Source organism: Globicephala melas, chromosome 9 (assembly GCF_963455315.2).
Source record: "Globicephala melas chromosome 9, mGloMel1.2, whole genome shotgun sequence".
NCBI lineage: Eukaryota > Metazoa > Chordata > Mammalia > Artiodactyla > Delphinidae > Globicephala > Globicephala melas.
Window position 1 is genome coordinate 103,341,201 of NC_083322.1, and position 19,415 is coordinate 103,360,615.

At 33.1% G+C, this 19,415-nt stretch overlaps 1 protein-coding gene across 1 annotated transcript in view; it reads left to right on the forward strand.

Moving 5' to 3' along the window:
- Positions 1-19,415, forward strand: part of ZPBP (zona pellucida binding protein) — a 102,458-nt gene that overhangs the window by 40,927 nt on the left and 42,116 nt on the right. The window contains exon 6 of the mRNA XM_030871344.2: positions 11,145-11,221. Coding sequence (XP_030727204.1) covers positions 11,145-11,221 — 77 coding nt within the window. The remainder of the gene's footprint in view (positions 1-11,144; positions 11,222-19,415) is intronic.

Below are 19,415 nucleotides of genomic sequence, written 5' to 3' on the forward strand. Positions count from 1 at the left end.
TCCCTAGCTTTATTGATATATAATTGACATATAACAATATGTTAGTTCAAAGTGTACAACATAAGGATTTGATGTATCTATATATTGCAAAATGTTTACCATAATAAGGTTAAACACATAGATCTTCTCACATAGTTACAATTTATTTATTTCTGCAGTAAGAACTTTTAAAATCTACTCTTCTAGCAACTTTCAGATATATACAATACAGTATTATTAACTATATTAACCAAGCTCTGCATTACATCCTGAATTTATTTGTACCCTTTGTCTTCCTTCATTCATTTCCCTCACCCCCAGTCCGTGCCCCTGGCAGTCATCAATCTGTTCTCTTTTTCTGAGTTCAGGTTTTGTAGATTCCACATATAAGTAAGGTCATACAGTATTTGTCTTTCTCTGACATGTTTCACTTAACAAAATGCCGTCAAGTTTTATCTGTGTTGTTACACATGGCAGAATCTCCTTCATTTTTATGGCTGAATAATATTCCTGTGTGTGTGTGTGTGTGTGTGTGTGTGTGTGTGTAGCATATTTTCTTTATCTGTTCATCTGTTGATGGATACTTAGGTTGTTTCTATGTCTTAGCTATGGTAAATGGTGCCGCATTGAACACGTGGGTACAGATATCTCTAAGAGATAGTGATTTCATTTCCTTCAGATGTATATCCAGAAGTGGAATTGCTGGATCATATGGTAGTTCTATTGTTTGTTTGTTTGTTTTTACCTTTTGAGGAACCTCCCTACTATTTTCCATAGTAGCTATACCAATTCATATTCCCACTAAAGGTGCATAAAGGTTACCTCTTTTCCACATCCTTGCTATCACTCATCTCTTGTCTTTTGGATAATCATCATTCTAACAGATGTGGGTGATATCTCATGGTTTTGATTTTCATTTCGTGATGATTTGTGATGTTGAGCACCTTTTCATTTACCTGTTGGCCATTTGAATACTTTCTAAGAAAAAAAAGTCTATTCAGGTCCTTTTCAATTTTTAATTGGGCTATTTGTTTTTTGTTTTTGAATTGTATGAGTTCCTTATATATTTAGGATTTTATTGTCTTATCAAATTTATGTGGTTATCAAATATTTTATACCATTCTCTAGGTTGTATTTTCAGTTTGTTGATTGTTTCTTTTGCTGTGAAGAAGCTTTTTTAGTTGTATGTAGTCCCATTTGTTTACTTTTGTTTTCATTGTTTGTGCTTTGGTGTCATAGTCATAAAGTCATTGCCAGCACCAGCTTTTCCCTGTGTTTTCTCCTAGGAGTTTTATGGTTTAAGTTTTACATTTAAGTCTTTAATCCATTTTGAGTTAATTTTTGTGTGTGGCATGAGATAGGAGTCTAGTTTCATTCTTTTGCATGTGAATGTCCAGTTTTCCCAGTATCATTTATTGGAGAGACTGTCTATTCTCAACTGAGTATTCTTGGCTTTCTTGTCAAATATAGTTGACCTTACATGCATAGGTTTATTTCCTGGATTTTCAGTTCTATTCCATAGGACTATGTGTTTGTTTTTATGCCAGTACCATATTGTTTTGACTACTATACCTTTGTAATATAATTTGAAATTAGAAGTGTGATACTTCCAGCTTCGTTTTTTCTTAGAACTGCATTGATAACTTATTCAGGGTCTTTTGTGATTCCATACAAATTTTAGGATTTTTTTTTCTATTTCTGTAAAAAATACATTGGAATCTTAGTAAAGATTATGTTGAATCTGTAGGTTACTTTGGGTTTTATGGATATTTTAGCAATATTAATTTCATTCAATTCATGAACATGAGGCATCTCCATTTATTTGTGTCTTCTTCAGTTTCTTTCATCACTGTCTTGTAATTTTCAGTGTATAGACCTTTTACCTCCTTGTTTAAATTTACTCTTACGTATTTTTTTGGTTTTGATAGTACTGTAAATAAGATTGTTTCTTTATTACTTTTCAGATAATTTGTTATTATATAGAAATTATACCAATTTTTGCATGTTGCTTTGTATCCTGAAACGTAACTAAATTCATTTATTAAGTCTAACAGTTTTTTGCTGAAATCCTTAGGATTTTCTCTATGTAAAATTACGTCATATGCAGACAGAGATAGTTTCACTTCTCCTTGTTTGATTCAGGTGTCTTTTATTTCTTTGTCTTGCCGGACTGCTCTGGCTAGGGCTTCCAGTACTATGTTATATAGGTGTGGTGAGAGTGGGCATCCTTTCCTTGTTCCTGATCTTAGAGGAAAATCTTTCAGCCTTTCATATTGAGTATGATGTTAGCTGTGGACTTGTCATACATGGCCATTATTATATTAAGGTAGATTCATTCTGTACCTAATTTGTTGAGAGTTTTATTTTGAATGGAAGTTGAATTTTGTCAGATACATTTTTGCATACATTGAGATGACCATGTGGTTTTTATTTTTCATTCTATTAATGTGATAAATCACATTTGTTGATTTGCATATGTTGAACCGTCCTTGCATCTCAGAGATGAATCCCACTTACTCATGTTGTTTGTTAGTTTTAATGTGCTGTTCATTTTGGTTTGCCAGTATTTTGTTGAGGATTTTTCCATCTATATTCATCAGGAATATTGGCGTATAGTTTTCTTTTTGATTAGTGTCCTTATCTGGCTTTAGTATCAGGCCTTGTAAAATGGTTTGAGCATGTTACCTCCTCTTCAGTTTTTTTGAAGTTTGAAAAAGATTCACATTAGTTCTTTAAATATTTGGTAGAATTCATCAGTGAAGCCATCTGGTTCTGGGCTTTTTTGTGGGGCTGGGGGGAAATTTTTGGTTAATGATTCTATCTCCTTAGTCACTATTGATCTGTTCAAATTTTCTACTTCTTTATGATTCCAGTCTTGGTAGGTTGCATGTTTCTAGGAATTTATCAGTTTCTTCTCAGTTGTCCAATTTTTGGTGTATAGTTATTCATAGTAGTCTCTTTGGCTCCTTTGTATTTCTGGGTATCAGAGCAATGTCTCTTCTTTAATTTATAATTTCATGTATTTGGATCCTCTTTTTTTCTTATTATAGCTAAAGGTTGTCAGTTTTATCTTTTCAAAAAACCAAGTTTTGGTTTTGTTAACCATTTCTATTTTTTCCTATTTCATTTATTTCTGCTCTAATGTATTATTTCCTTTCTTCTGCTAATGTTGGGATTAGCATGATTTTCTTTTTCTTATTCCTTGAGGTATAATGTTACATTTTTTATTTGAGATCTCTTTGCTTGATGTGTACTCATTTTGCTTTTTTCTAAGAATTTTTAAGTTTACCACCTACATTTAGATCTCAGATTCATTTTGAGTTAATTTTTGTATATGCTGTGAAATATGGATCCAACCTCATACTTTTGAATGTGGATGTACGATTATCCCAACACCAATTTTGAAGAGACTGTTCTTTTCTCTTTGAATTGTCGTGGTACTCTTGTTGAAACTTACTTAGCCACAGATATGTGAATTTATTTCTGGGCTGTTAATTCTATTTCATTGCTCTGTATGCCTATTCTTATGGTAGTCCACAACGTTTTGATCATAAGGTTTTGATAGTAGCTTTGTTTGTAGTAATATTTGAAATTGGGAAGTGGGAGTCCTTAAATTTTGTTCTCCCCTTTTCAACATTGTTTCGGCTATTTGAAGTCAGTTGCAATCCCATATGTTTTTTGCACCTGCTTTTTCATTCCTGTTGAACAAGGCCATTGGGGTTTGCATTGAATCTGTAATGTCTCTAATGTTACCTCCTGAACAATATTGTCTTCCAGCCCATGAACACAGGATAGCTCTCCCTTTATTTAGGACTTTGTCTTAGTCTGTTGGGCTGCTGTAACTAATACCATAGACTGGGTAGCTTATAAACAATGGAAATTTATTTCTCACATTTCTGGAAGCGGTAATTCTGAGGTCACAGTGCCACCATGTTTGGTGAGGGCCCTCTTAAGGGTTACAGACTTTTCGTTATGTCCTCACATAGCAGAAGCAGCTAGGGGTTTCTCTGGAGCCTCTTTTGTAAGAGCACCAATCTCATTCATAAAGGCTCTATTCTCACGACCTAAGCACTTCCTAAAGACCCCACCTCCTAATACTACCACATTGGGCATTAGCATTTCAACATAAGAACTGGGGGGGGGGATAAAATATTTGGAACACAGCAGACTTCTCTATCAGCAGTGCTTTATACTTTTCAATGTGTAAGTCTTACACCTCTTGATAAAGTAATTACTACATATGTTATTGTTTTTGATGCTATTGTAAGTACAATAATTTTCTTTTTCACATTGTTCACCGCTAGTATGTAGAAATTCATTGATTTTTTTGTGTATCTTACATCTTGGTTTAATTAATTAAGAGTTATTTTATGGTGCTTGGAATTTTTAGTATTTTCTATATGGAAGATTATGTCACCTAAGGATAACAATAGTTTTACTTATTTCTTTCCAATTTGGATAACTTTTATCTCTTCTCTATCTATTTTGTGCCAAATTGCTCTTGCTAGAATGTCAATATATTGTTTAGTAGAAATGGCAAAAGTGGACATCCTTGAATTGTTCTTGATCCTAAGGGAAAAGTTTAAGTGTTTCACTATTGAATTTGATATTGGCTGTGTGGGTTTTTCATAAAAGCTCTTTATCAGGGTGAAGCAGTTACTTTCAATTCCTAGTTTATTGAGTGTGTTTTTTTTTAATCATGAAAGGGTGTTAGCTTTTGTCAAATGTTTCTTTTGTATCAAATGAGATGATCATGGTTTTTTTTTTCCCTTCTATGAATGTTGTGCATTGTAATTTTTGATTTCCACATGGTGAACCACGCTTGCACCCCTGCAATATATCCCACTTGGTCAGGGTATATATATATATATTTAGTATGCTGCTGGAATAATTTTGTACTTCTGTTATTGAGAGTATTTGCATTCAAATTGATATTAACCCAGAGTTTTCTTTTCTTGTGATGTTATTGTCTGCCCTTGGTATCAGCATACTACTGGCTTCATGAAATGAGTTTTAAGAAGTGTCTCTTCCTCTTCTATTCTTTTGAAAGTGATGGAGAAAGATTTCTTTTAATAGTTAATGTTTGGTAGAGTTCACCACTGAAGCCATTGGGTCCAGGGTTTTCTTTATTGGAAGATCATTGATTACTGATTTGATCTCTTTGTTACATTACTGTTCATATTTTGTGTTTCTTCTTGGGTCAGTTTAGATAATTTATATTTTCATCTATTTCATGTAAGTTATCTAATTTTTAGCATACTATTGTATATAATATTCTTATAATCCTTTTTATTTATGAAAGATAGATAGTAATGTCCTCTACTTTAATTTCTCTTTTATTCTTTGTCTAGATGTTTGTCTTTTGTCTAAAGTTAATATTGCTTTTCCAGCTTTCTTTTGATTCACGTTAGTATGGTGTGATTTTCTCCACCCCTTTACTTTTAGTCTATCAGTATCTTTATGTTTAAAGTGGGTCTCTTGTAGATGAGATATAATTAGATCTTTAAAAAATTCATTCAGACAGTCTCTGTTTTTTAATTGGTGAATTTAAACCATTGACTTTAAAAATGATTATTGGTGGAGTTGGATTAACATTTACCATATTTGTTACTGTTCTGTTGCCCCTTTTCTTTGTTTCTTTTTCCTCTTCCACTTTTTTGCCTTCTCTGGTTTTAATCAAGCATTTATATGACTCAATTTGTTTCTATTAACATATCAATTTTAATTTGTTTTTTACTTTAAGTGTTTGCCCTGTAGTTTGCAGTACACTTTTATGACTAATCCAAGTCTACTTTCAAATAATGCTGTACCATTTCATGGGTAGTACAAGTACTTTACAATAGAATTCCCAAATTTGCCCTCTCTTCCCTTATAAAACTGCAGTAATTTATTTTACTCATCCATAAGCTTTTGAACAAGCTATTGTCAGATCAGTTAAGAATAAGAAAAACAGATTTACTATTACCTTCTTTTATTCCTTCTCTAGTGCCCTTCCTTTATTTAGATCCAAGTTGTGGACACATATTGTTTTCCTTCTTTATGAAGAACTTCTTTTAATGTTTCTTATAAGTCTGGGTTTCTGGTGACAGATTCTCTCAATTTTTGTTTTTCTGAGAAAGTCTTTGTTTTTATTTCAGTTTTGAAGGATAATTTCACGGAATTCAGTATTTTAGTTTGGTGACTTTTTTTTTTTTCAATACTGTGTTTAAAATCATTCACACTGTTCTCTTGCTTGCATGGCTTCTGAGGAGAAGTCTGATTTAATTCAGTTATTTTTAATTTTTTTCCATTTTCTTACTGTGGTAAAATACACATACATAAAATTAATCTTAACCATTTCAAGTATACAGTTACATGGCATTAAATACATTCATGTCTAACTGTTATCATCATTTACCTCCAAAACACTTTCATTGTGGGAAGCTGATATTCTGTTTCTACTAAACAATAAGTTGCTCTTTTCCCTACAGCTCCTAGCATCTACCCTTCTACTTTCTATCTCTGTGATTTTATCTAAATATCTCATATAAGGGGAATCATACAGTAGTTTTCTGTTTGTTTCTGGCTTATTTCACTTAGCAAAATGTCCTCAAGGTTAGTCCATGTTGTAACATATGGCAGGATTTTCTTCCTTTTTAAGAACTAATAATATTTCATTCTGTGTATATACAACATTTTGCTTCTCCGTGAATGCATTGATGGCCACTTGTGTTGTTTTCAGTACACTATTGTGAATAATGCTGCTTATAGGTGCATTCAGTTCTTTTGGGTATATACTCAAAGGTGGATTTGCTAGATCATAATAGTAATTCTGTTTTTATTTTTATTTTTTTTTTGAGGAACTGCTACTATTTTTCCACAGTGGCTACAACATTTTACATTCCCACCAACAGTGTACAAGAGTTCCAATTCACCACATTCTCACCAGCACTAGTTATTTTCTTTTGTTTTCATAGTAACCATCCTAATGGGTGTTTGGTAGTGTCTCATTATAGTTTTGATTTGCATTTCCCTAAAAATTAGTTATGTTGAACATCGTTTCCTGAGCTTATTGGCCATTTCTACATCTTCTTTGGAGAAATTCCTTGTCAAATTCATTACCCATTTTTTAAAAAAAATTATTTATTTATTTGGCTGTGCTGGGTCTTAGTTGTAGCATGCTGGTTCTTAGTTGCAGCATGTGCGATCTAGTTCCCTGACCAGGGATCGAACCCAGGCCCCCTGCACTGGGAGCATGGAGTCTTAACCACTGGACCACCAGGGAAGTCCCTCATTGCCCACTTTTGTTTTTTTGTTCATTTTTTAATCTGGTTGTTTGCTTTTTTTGGTATTGAGTTTTAGGAGTTCTCTACATATTCTGTATATCTATCCCTTATCAGATATGTGACTTGCAGATATTTTCTCACATTCTGTAGGTTGCGTTTTAACTCTATTGCTATTGTGTTTTGATGCACACTTTAAAAATTTTTTTTGATAAAGTCCACTTGTCTGTTTTTTTCTTTTGTTTTTTGTACCTTTGGTGACATATCCAAGAAATCATTGCCAAATCCAATGAAGCTTTTGCCATAAGTTTTCCTCTAAGAATTTTGTAGTTTTATTTTTTACATTTAGGTTTTTGATCCATCTTGAGCTAATTTGCATGTATGGTGTTAGGTAAGAATCGAAATTCATCCTTTTGCATGTGGATATCCAGTTTTCCCAGCACCATTTATTGAAAAGGCAGTGCTTTCCCCATCGAATAGGGTTGACACCATTGTCAAAAATCATTTGGCCATATATGTGAGGGCTTATTTCTGGGCTGTCTGTTATATTGGTCAATATTTCTGTCTTTATGCCAGTAACACACTGTTTTGGTTACTGCAGCTTTGTAGTAAATTTTGAAATCAAGGATTGTGATTTTTAGCTTTATTCTTTTTTAAGACTTTATATAAAGTCCCTTGTGATTCTGCATAGATTTTAGTGTGGATTTTTCTGTTTTGCAGAAAATGTAGTTGGGATTTTAATGTTGATTGCATTGAGTCTATAGATTGTTTTGTGTAGTGTTGACATTTTAATGATGTTACCTTTTCCAGTCTGTGAACATTGCATGCATTTCTGTATGTCTTCTTTAATTTCTTTCAACAATGGTTAAGTTATAATTGTAAGTTAATTCCTGAGTATTGGTTAAGTTAATGGTTAATTAATTGGTTAATTCCTCAGTATTTTATTCTTTTTGATGCCTTTGTAAATGGAATTGTTCCCATAATTTTCTTTTCAGGCTTTTCATTGTAGTGTATAGAAATGTAGCTGATTTGTGCATTGACTTTGTATTGTGCAACTTTGCTGAGTTTATTTATTAGTTCTTAACAGTTTTATTTGTGGAATCTTACTGTCTGCATATGAGATCATAGCATCTCTGAACAGAAGTAATTTTCCTGCTTCTTTTCCAATTTGGACGCCTCTTATTTCGCTTTCCTGCCACAACGCACTGGCTACAACTTGCGTTATTGAGATGAAATGGCATAGCTGTATGTTGGCCCATCCCTGAATTCTGGCAATAAACTCCACTTGCGCATGGTGTATGGTCCTGTTAGTAAGCCCCTGAGTTTGGTTAGTATTTTGTTGAGTTTTTCATCAGTGTTGATTAGGGATATGGGACTGTAGTGTCTTATGGTGTCTTTGTCTGGCTTTTGTGTCTGGGTAACGCTGGCCTCAGAGGATGAGTTTAGAAGTGTTACCTCCTCTTCACCTTTTTGGAAGTGTTTGAAAGGATTGGTATTAATTCTTCTAACTGTTGTTAGAACTCACCACTGAAGTCATCCAGTCCTGGGTTATGACTGTTTTGTTTAAGACCTCTATTTCCTTACTTATCTTCTATCTGACTCTTCTATCCACTGTTGTGAGATATTGAAGTCTCCAAATGTTATTGTAGAAATGTATATTTCTCTTTTGAATGCTGTTAGTTTTTACTTCAAAAATTTTCATGGTCTGATATTAGGTATGTAAATGTTTATATTTGCATTACATATTCTTGCTGTGTTAAACCTTTTATTAGTATATATTGTCCTTATTTGTCTCTTATACCCTTTCTTGATTTTAAGTCTATTTTATCTCTTATGAGTATAACAGCTCTTGTTCTGTTTTGGTTACTATCTGCATGGAATATCTTTTTCCATCCTTTCATTTGCAATCTATTTTTGTTTTTGTATCTAAAGGGAGTCTCCTATAGACAGTACATAGTATGATTATGTTTTTTTTATTCATTCTCAAATCTCTCTCTTTTGACTTGAGAATTTAATCCACTTATTTATTTGTTTATTTTTGGCTGTGTTGGGACTTCATTGCTGCATGTGAGCTTTCTCTAGTTGTGGTGAGTGGGGGCTACTACTCATTGGGGTGTGTGGGCTTCTCACTGTGGTGGGCTCTCTTGCTGTGGAGCATGGGCTCTAGGCTTGCAGGCTTCAGTAGTTGGAGCATGTGGGCTCAGTAGTTGTGGCGCGTGGGCTCTAGGGAGCATGGGCTTCAGTAGTTGTGGCTCATGGGGTCTAGAGTGCAGGCTCAGTAGTTGTGGCACACGGGCTTAGTTGCTCTGTGGAATGTGGAATATTCCTGGTCCAGGGCTTGAACCCACGTCCCCTACTTTGGCAGGCGGATTCTTAACCACTGCGCCACCAGGGAAATCCCCAATCCAATTACTTTTAAAATGATTATTGATAATGCAGAATTTACCTGTGTCATTTTGCTATTTGTTTTCTTTATGCTTTATAGCAGTTTTGTTCCTCATTTCCTTCATTATAGTCTTTTTTGTGTAGTTGACTTTTTTGTAGTTAAATGTTGAAATCTTTTTCATTTCCTTTTGTGTATATTCTATAGTTATTTTCTTTGTTGTTACCACAGGAATTGCATTTCACATTCCTAAGTTTATAACACTCTAATCTGAATTTATACCAACCTAACTTCTACACCATTTGAAAACTCTCCTTTAACAGCTGTATCCCCACCTCTTTCAGTTGCTGATGACATAAACTTGCTACTTTATAAATTGTCTGCCCCAAAATATAAACTAATAATTATTTAAAATGAATTAGTCTCTTAATTTATATAGAAAACAAAGTGTGGAGTTACAAACCAAAGTTACAGTAATACTAGCCTTTAGACAAATTGTTTTTTTGTAAGTATATTAGGCTCTTAAGTCATATATAGAAAAATTGCTGTTACAATCCGATCTGACAGTAACAGCAGCTTCTGTCGTCCGTGTGCTTACCTTTGTTAAGGTCTTTATTTCTCTTCATGCAGCTTCACATTACCTCCTAGTATTCTTTCACTTCACCTGCAGAACTCCCTGAGCAGTTCTTGCTGGGCAGGTCAGGTGGTCACAAACTCCCTCAGCTCTTGTTTAGTTAGGAAAGTCTTCATTTCTCTTTCACTTTTGAAGGGCAATTTTGCAGGTTATAGGATTCTTTCCTTGCTCTTTGTTTTCTAGTACTTATCACCTTATCACAAAATATGTTTCTGTAATGATGACTGTTTATTGTTTTTATGTATTGTTGTTTATTCTCATTTTCTGCCTTAGAATATAATTTCCAGAGAGTCAGGGAGTTTGTAGATTTTGATCACTTATGTGTCTCAGACTCTTAGAATAACTCTTAGTATGTAATAGACTCTCGATAATTACTTATTGAATAAATAGGTACATCAATGCATGCATATATGACTATGTTCATCATTTTAGTTACCATGGCCACTACTGTAGTCCAACCTCATTCTCTTTTCAGTATTGTTATAATCATTTGTCTCTTTGTAGAGATTAAGAATTGAGTTAGTCAAATGACTGACACTATGTTATATGGGTAGAGTTAAGTAGAATATTGAAAGAGTAAACACATTTATACATACATATACATATATATGGTATAAAAGGCAAAATAATTCCATTGTTAAAAATTGTATGATGTCAGTTGCCACATACTCTTAAGTTCACTGCAATAGGTTTTCCTGATTTATATAAGATAAATTTTTATGTTAGGTTTTTGGCTGAAAAGAGTGATTTAACATTTGGAAAATTGCTTAATTTTTTAGTGGAATAGAAATATTAGATACATGAGCTATTTTATATTTCAAAAGCCAATTTAAATATTGTGATATAGTAGTTTAGACCCATGATAAAGTATAAAATATTTTCTCAGTTTCATCTCTAGACACTGAAAAAGGACGCAAACCATGTGCAGACCATAGTTGTGAATCTTCCAAAAGACTATCTAAGGTACGTTATGTGAGGTGAGAAAAAAGAGGAAGTGGTGAACATGCCCAGGGTGTGAGTAAGCATCTTAGCTATTTATAGAACACACCACCACCACCCCCAACATACACACTTAGGGAATTCAACAATAAAAATAAAACTTCATCAAATAATAAATGACGAGGATTTAGTGGAGTTAATATTTTTATGAAATGCTTTGAAATTTAGCATTTTGTAACTGATTGTATTAGGAAATAGGATTTTCCCATTTATAGGGCCTTGTTTGCTATTGCAAATTAATTTATAACTAATAATCCTAAAGAATTCTCTCCATGTTACTGTTATTAATCCTAAATAATAAATTTGATCTATACTGTTTATTAACTGTTTTCACATTGCTTTATACTCAGCATCTTGTATCTATGCTTAGGGTGAAAATTATGCTGTAACTTCCAGCAGCAATTTAATTTAGTTTTCTCTTTTACATTATGCTTAACATATTATTCATGCTCAGTAAATTTATGGCAGATTTCCCTACTTCAGATTACTCTTCAGTGACCCTGAACATTTTGTTAAAAATAATATTTTAAAATATTTGGAATAAAATGTAATTTACATTTGATGGTTATGAAAATTTTCTGTTAAAATCATAAGTAATGCATATTTATAGGTCAGTATCCATTACTTTTGCCTAGTGAAATTGACAGGGGGATGATTTCTTAATTTGTACTCACTAAGCCTCCTGAAATGTAGCTTAAATCATCTATTTATATATAACCAGATATTTCCATATAAAAAACTTCCATAGGGGTTACCTCTCATCCCAGGGATATATTTTTTCCTTTACTTTTGAAATAGGAGTTAAATTTTACGGCATTGAGAACAGAAGGCAATCTTATTTTCTAATTCTCTTTCTTAATCCCTGAGTACTATTTTAATTATTATTTAGTATACCCCACAAATTTTGTTAATATTTTGTTGAAATTTAAAATTTTCAAAATACTTTTTTTAATTTGTCTTGAGATATCTTCTTTGACCCATGTGTTAGAAGTGTGTTGTTTAATCTCCATTGATTTCTGTTTAATTACATTATGATCTGAGAGCAGACATTGTATAATTTCTGTTCTTGTTGATTTGTTAAAGTGTGTGCTGTGGTGGAGTATATTGTCTGTCACAGTGAATGTTACATTTGAGCTTGAGGAGAGTGTGTATTCTCTTGATAGACGACAGTTATAACAGGTAATTCATGGTGGTGTTGAGTTCAACTATGTCCTTAGAATTCCTTCTTTTTTGTGGCTGTGTAAAATTCCATTATATGTGTAGGCCACAGTTTTTTATATATCCTTTCAACCACAGATGGACTTTTAGGTTGCTTCTTTGTCTTGGCTACTGTGAATAGTGAACATGGGAGTGTAGATATCTCTTTGAGATCCTGATTTCAGTTACTTTGGATATATACCTAGAAATGGAATTGCTAGATCATATGGTAATTCTATTTTTAATTTTTTGTGGACCTTCCATACTGTTTTCCATAGTGGCTGCATCAATTTACATTTATTCCAATAAAGTATAAGGATTCCCTTTTCTATATATCCTTACCAACACTTTAGGTCTTTTGTTTTTCTGATAATTGTCATTCTGACATGTGTGATGTGATAGTGCATTGCAGTTTTTATTGCATCTCCCTGATGGTTAGTTCTGTTAAGAATCTTCTCATATACCTGCTGATTGTTTGTATGTCTTCTTTGGAGAAATGTCTCTTCAGTTCCTTTGCCTATTTTAAAATTCAGATCATATGATTATTATTATTATTATTTTGCTATTGAGTTTTATGTCTTCCTTATATATTTTGGAAATTAACCCTTTATCTGATACAGAGTTTACAAATACACTCCCATTTCATAGGTTGCCTTGTTATTTTCTTGTTCATTTCCTTTTCTGTTCAGAAACTTTTTAGTTTGAGGTAATCCCATTTGTCTGTTTTTGCCTTGTTGCCTGTGTTTTTTGGTATCATATCCAAGTTTTCATTGCTAAGGCCAGTGTCAGACTTTTTTTCTCTATATTTTCTTCCAGATATTTTACAGTTTCATGCCTTACATTTAAATATTTAATATATTTTGAATTGAGTTTTGTGTAAGTTAGAAGGGTCTGATTTCATTCTTTTCATCTGGAAAAATTGTTTGCCCAACACCATTTATTGAAGAGACTGTCCTTTCCCCATTGTGTATTCTTGGCTCTCTTGTGTAAGACCAGTTGACAGTATATGTGTGGGTTTATTTCTGGATACTCCATTCTGTTTCGCTGGACAATATATCTGTTTTTATGCCAATACCGTATGGTTTTGATCAATATAGCTTTGTAATGTAATTTGAAATCAGGACATGTGATGACTTCAGCTTTGTTCATCTTGCTCAAAATTGCTTTGACTGGGATATTTTGTAGTTCCAGATGAATTCTAGGGGTTTTTTTTCTTTATTTTCTGTTTCTGGAAAAAATGCCATTGGGATTTGGAAGCAAATTTCAATCAATGTCTAAATCCCTCTAGGTATTCTGGACACTTTCACAATAGTCTTCCATCTTAATGTAGGGTATCTTTACATTTATTTATTTTAAAAAAATTTCTCTCATCAATGTTTTTTAGTTTTTAATGTTCACATCTCTCATCTTCCTACTTAATTTTACTTTTAAGTATTTTATTCTTCTTGTACTCATGTAAATGAGATTATTTTCTTGATATCCTTTTTAGATAGTTTCTTGCTAGTGTGTAGAAATACAGCGGTGTTTTTAATGTTGATTTTGTATCATGCAGCTTTACTGAATTTGCTTATTCTAAGAGTTTTTGTGGAATCTTTAGTGTTTTCTGCATATATGAATATTTCATCTGAAAACAGATGATTTTACTTATTTGTTTCAGATTTGGATGATTTTTATTTGTTTTTCTTTTCTAATCACTCTCTTTAGGACTTTCAGTACTATATTGAATAGAAGTAGCAAGACTGGGCATCCTTTCTTTGCCCAGGTCTTAGAGAAAAGGTTTTCAGTTTTTCACTTTTGAATGTGCTGCTAGCTGTGGAATTTTTCTATATGGACTTAATTATTATATTTTGGCAAGTTCCTAACATTCTGACTTTATTGAGAAGTTTCATTATGAATGGATGTGAAATCATACTTTTCTACATCTATTGTGATAATCATATGATTTTTATTTTTCATTCTGTTAATGATTGATTTGTGTATGTTGAAACATCCTTGCATCCCAAAGATGCATCCCACTTGGTCATGGTGTATAATTCTTTTAATACGTTGTTGAATTTGGTTTGCTAGTGTTTAGTTGAGGATTCTTGTATGTATGTTAATCAGGTATATTATCTTATAAATTTTTTTTCTTTTGGTGTCTTTGTCTGGTTTTGGTATCAGAGTGGTACTGGCCTCACAAAATGAGTTTGGAAGTGTTCCCTATACTGTTGTTTTTGAATGAAGTTTAAGAAGTTCTGTTATTAATTCTTCTTTAAATATATGGTAGAATTCATCTATGTTGACATCTGGTCCTGGAGCTTTCCTTGCTAGAAGGTTTTTGATAACTGATTCAGTCTTCTTGTTTATTATTGGTCTGTTCATGTTTTCTGTCTTTTTCTTATTTCTGAATTCAGCCTCTATATTTTGTATGTTTATAGGAATTTGCCATATATTCTAACTTATTCAATTTGTTGGCATATAGTTTTTCATAATAGTTCTCTATTATGATTTATGAAAGAAAATAATCATCTTTTCTCTTTCTGTGGCATCAGTTGTAATTTCTCCTCTTTCATTCCTTATTTTATGTTTTCTGATTTTATTTAAGTCTTCTCTCTTTTTTTCTTTGTTAGTCTTGCTCATTGTTTGTCTTCTTAGTTTATCTTTAAAAAAAACAGCTCTTAGTTTCATCATTGTTCTATTTTTGTGTTTTCTACTTCATTTATTTCTGCTGTAGTGTTTATTCCTTCTAACTATTCCAAACCTAACTTTGGGTTTAATTTGTCTTTCTTTTTCTAGTTTCTTGAGGTGTAAAGTTGGGTGTTTATTTGATATTTTTCTTTTTTTCTAACGTAGGCTTTTATTGCTATAAATTTACCTCATAGTACTGCTTTTTTTGCATCTCATAAATTTTAGTATTTTGTGTCTTTGTTTACGTTTGTCTCATGATATTTTCTTGTCTTCTTTGACTCAGTGATCCCAGGATGTGTTGTTTAAATTCCACATATTTGTGAATTGTTTTATTTTCCTTCTGTTATTGATTTCTAGGTCCACTTCATTGTGGTTGGAGGATATACTTGGTGTGAGCTTAATATTTTTATATTCATAAAGACATGTTTTGTGACCCATCCTAGAGAATGTTTGTATACACTTGAGAAGAATCCATTTTCTTCTGCTGTTGCATGGAACATTCTGTGGATCTGTTAAGTTCATTTGGTCTGTTGTGTTGTTCAAGTCTGGTAGTTCCTTATTGATTTGCTGTCTGAATATTCTATCCATTATTCAGATTGGAGTATTGAAATCTCCTACTATTATTGTATTGATGTCTATTCTTCCTTTCAGCTCTGTCAGTGTTTGCTTTATATACTTATATACTCTGATGTTGGGTGTATATATATGTTCTATCTTCCTGTTGAATTGATTCCTTAATCATTATATAATGACCTTTTTTGTTTCTTATTACAGTTTTGTATTATTTCAAGGTGATTTTTTTGGGTATATGTACATCCATCCTTGCTCTGTTTGGTTGTCATCTGCATGGGATCTTTTTCCATGTTTCACTTTCAGCTTATAAATGTCCTTAAATCTACAGCTAATATCTTGTAGACAGCATATACTTGGATGATCTTGTTTTGTCCATTAAGCCATGTCATGTTTTTTACAGGGGAGTTTAATCTATTTACATTTAAAGTTATTATTGATAGGTAAGGGCCTACTATTGTCATTTTTTTAATTATTTTCTGTATGTTTGTAGTATCTTTGTAGTCCTTTCTTCCAATGTTGCTGTCATCCTTTGTTATTTGACTTTTTTGTGCATTGATACACTTTGATTCCTTTCTCTTCTTTAAAGATATTTTCTTTTTGGTTATCATGAAGCTTACATATAAATCTTATAACAGTCTACTTTAAGCTGATAACTTAGTTCATATGCAAGTCTGTATTGCATATGAATTGCGTATGAAAGTCTATACTTATACTCTCCTCTGCACAGTATGTTATTGATGTCACAAGTTACATTTTTCATATTGTACATCTAATTACAGATTTGTATACTTATATTTTTGATACTTTTGTCTGTAACTTTTATACTGGTTTAAAATGTCATTTATGTATCACCCTTACAGTATTACATTAGTCTGTATTTGCTGTGAGATTTATACTTTTTAATGTTGCTGTTAAGTGTTCTTTCATTTCATTTCATTTGATGAACTCTCTAGCAATTCTTCTAAGGCAGTTCACTCACTTGGGCAGAGCACTGAGATACTGGGACTTCTAATGGTGTTGAACTCTTTCAGTTTTTTTTTTTCTGGGAAACTCTTCATCTTTCCTTCATTTTCAAAGGACAGTTTGACAGATATAGTATTCCTGGTTCATAGTTTTGTTTGTTTGTTTCTTCACTTTGGATGTATCATTATGTACTCTCCTAGCCGGAAAGGTTTGTGCCAAGACATCCACTGATTTCTAATCACTGATAGTATTATTTGTGTGTGGGGGTACCCTTTATTTGATGATGCTTTTCTCTAGCCACTTTCGTAGTTCTGTCTTTGTGAATATTGTCAAATTAATAACAGTGTTTCTTGGTGTAGTTCCCTTTAGTACAACATATTTGGTATTCTTTAAGGTTTATGAATCTGTATGCCCATTCCCTCTGAAGATTGAGAAAGTTCTTTGGTATTATTTCTTTAAATAAGCTTTCTAGTCCTTTCTCTTTCTCTTCTTAAGGGAACTCCATAGTGCATGTATTGATTTAGGTAATGATATCAAATAAGCCTCATAGGATTTCTTCACTCTTTTTTTCTTTCTGTTTCTCTGACTGGACAATTTCAAATGATCTGTCTTTTAATTCATTGATTCTTTTCTATGCTTGATTGAGTCAACCTTTGAAGCTCTATTGAATTTTTAAGTCCAATCACTGTACTTTTCAAAATAGAATTTCTGTTTGGTTCTTTTTTATGGTTTGTATCTCTTTGTTGTACTTCTTGGATTTTGTGTGTGTGTGTGTGTGTGTGCGCACACGCACGCACATGTGCACATTGTTTTCTTGATTTTGTCTGTGTTTTCTTGTAGTTCACTGAGTTTCTTTAAGATTATATTGAATTATTTTTAGGTGATTCATAGATCTTCCTAACTTTGGCCTTTGTAGCTGGTTATTGGAGCTTTTTTTGTTGTTGTTCTTTTATGGTGTCATGTTTTATTGATTCTTTGTGATATGCTGGAATTGGTGCCTGTGCTTTTAAAGAAAAGTTTCCTCTTCCAATCTTTATGGTCTGGCTTCAGGAGAGAATGACCTTTACCAGACTAGAGTTTCTAGGAGTCTCTCATACCTTTCTTATGGCTGCACCTCCTCAAGTCTTGCTTTTTCCTGGGGTGGATGTCTTAGAATTATTTCTTCTCTCAATCCTACAGAGCCATGTCAGGTTATGAGAGTCACATCAAGTGCTAAGAGCAAACCACTCCTTTTTCCTGAGGGCAGTGCCTGAAATGCCAAGGCTTTTTATGCATCTTCCATTTCTCTCCCTCCCTCCTAAAGGGGATGTCTTGGAGTTTGCTCCCTCTCTGTAGTCTGCAGAGTCATGCCAAATGCCCCAAGAGTCACCTTTCCCTTTTCCCCAGGGTAGTGCCCTTGATTCTGAGCCATGGGTTGCAAGCTCCATCTCTCTTCCTCTCTCCTGAAGGAACAGTCTCAGGGTTGTGCACCTTCACCAAAGTTTGCAGAGTTTAACTTGCTGCAGGCTTCTGTACCGCCTGCTTAGATCTGTGTGCCAGCTGTCAGGGCACACGTGCCAGGTGCCATGAGTTTCCACCCCTTTTCTTTGTTCTCAGCTTTCTCTAAATGATTCGGCCATGCTAATTTCCTCAGAGTTCTAGGTGCAGTAAGAGAAAAGTAGACCTCCAGAAGGAGTCCACATGGGAAGTGACCCCAAGCTTGGGAAAGCCAAACCTTCACGTTGCATTTTCCTTCCCCTGAGGGAGAAGTTGTGGTCTAGGGGGATCTCTCTGGGTGCTCAGTTTTGGTGACCTGGGAAAGTGGTGATGCAGTCAAAGTGAAAGAGTTTTTCTTAGCATTTTCAGTGTGATTGATCTTGGGTTTTGTGGCCCATGGGGGTGCTGGAACATTTCTACTATATTCAGGAGTTCTTAAAAAGTATTTTCATCCCTGACTCGTTGTCAAATCAGTGTTTTTGTGCAGTGAAGACTGGAATCTCCTATTCTGCCGTGTGGCTGACAGCATTCCTTTTGGATATAGTTAACAATCCAGCTAACAAATCAAGTTAATAATCCCTGCCTCTTAATTAGAAAATTTAGACCAATTACATTTAATTTAATTATCAAAGATTTGGATTTAAATCCACCATTTTTTTCTATTTGTCCCATCTCTTGTAACTTTTTCCTTTTATTCTTTCTTTTGGATGATTGTGCCTTTTAAAGAATGATACTGTTTTATAGTCTTGTTCATTGCTTTATTGTTTTCAAATCATACTTCTACTTTATGTGGATGGGTTTTTATCATTCTATTATATATCATTTAACCTGGTTTTCTATTCTTCTGGTTTTGCTCCTTCCCTATCTTCTTTGGATTGATTAAACTTTTTTTAACTGACTTTTTTCTTGTTATATTTTTTTTCACTCTTCTTCTGGATTTGTTTCAAATTTTAACATATTCTTCATAGCAGAACCAAAACTTACTTAGTTTATAGTACCTTCCAAAAAAGTACAAAAGCCTTAAAGACCCTTAACTCTTATGACCTGTTTTTATCTTTCAAGGTTTTGTTTTCTAGTATTCTAGTATTTTTTTAATTTTTCACTTACTATTAAGATTGTTTCAGAATGTCAGTGTCTGTTTAGATTTACCCACAGTTTTATCCATTTCTTTGCTTACAATTTCTTCTTGCCTCTTAGTCTTTCCTTATGTATTTTTCCGTCTTCCTATATTTATTGTTCCACTGAAATCTGAGGATTCATTACTTTGATCAGTTCTGGAAAT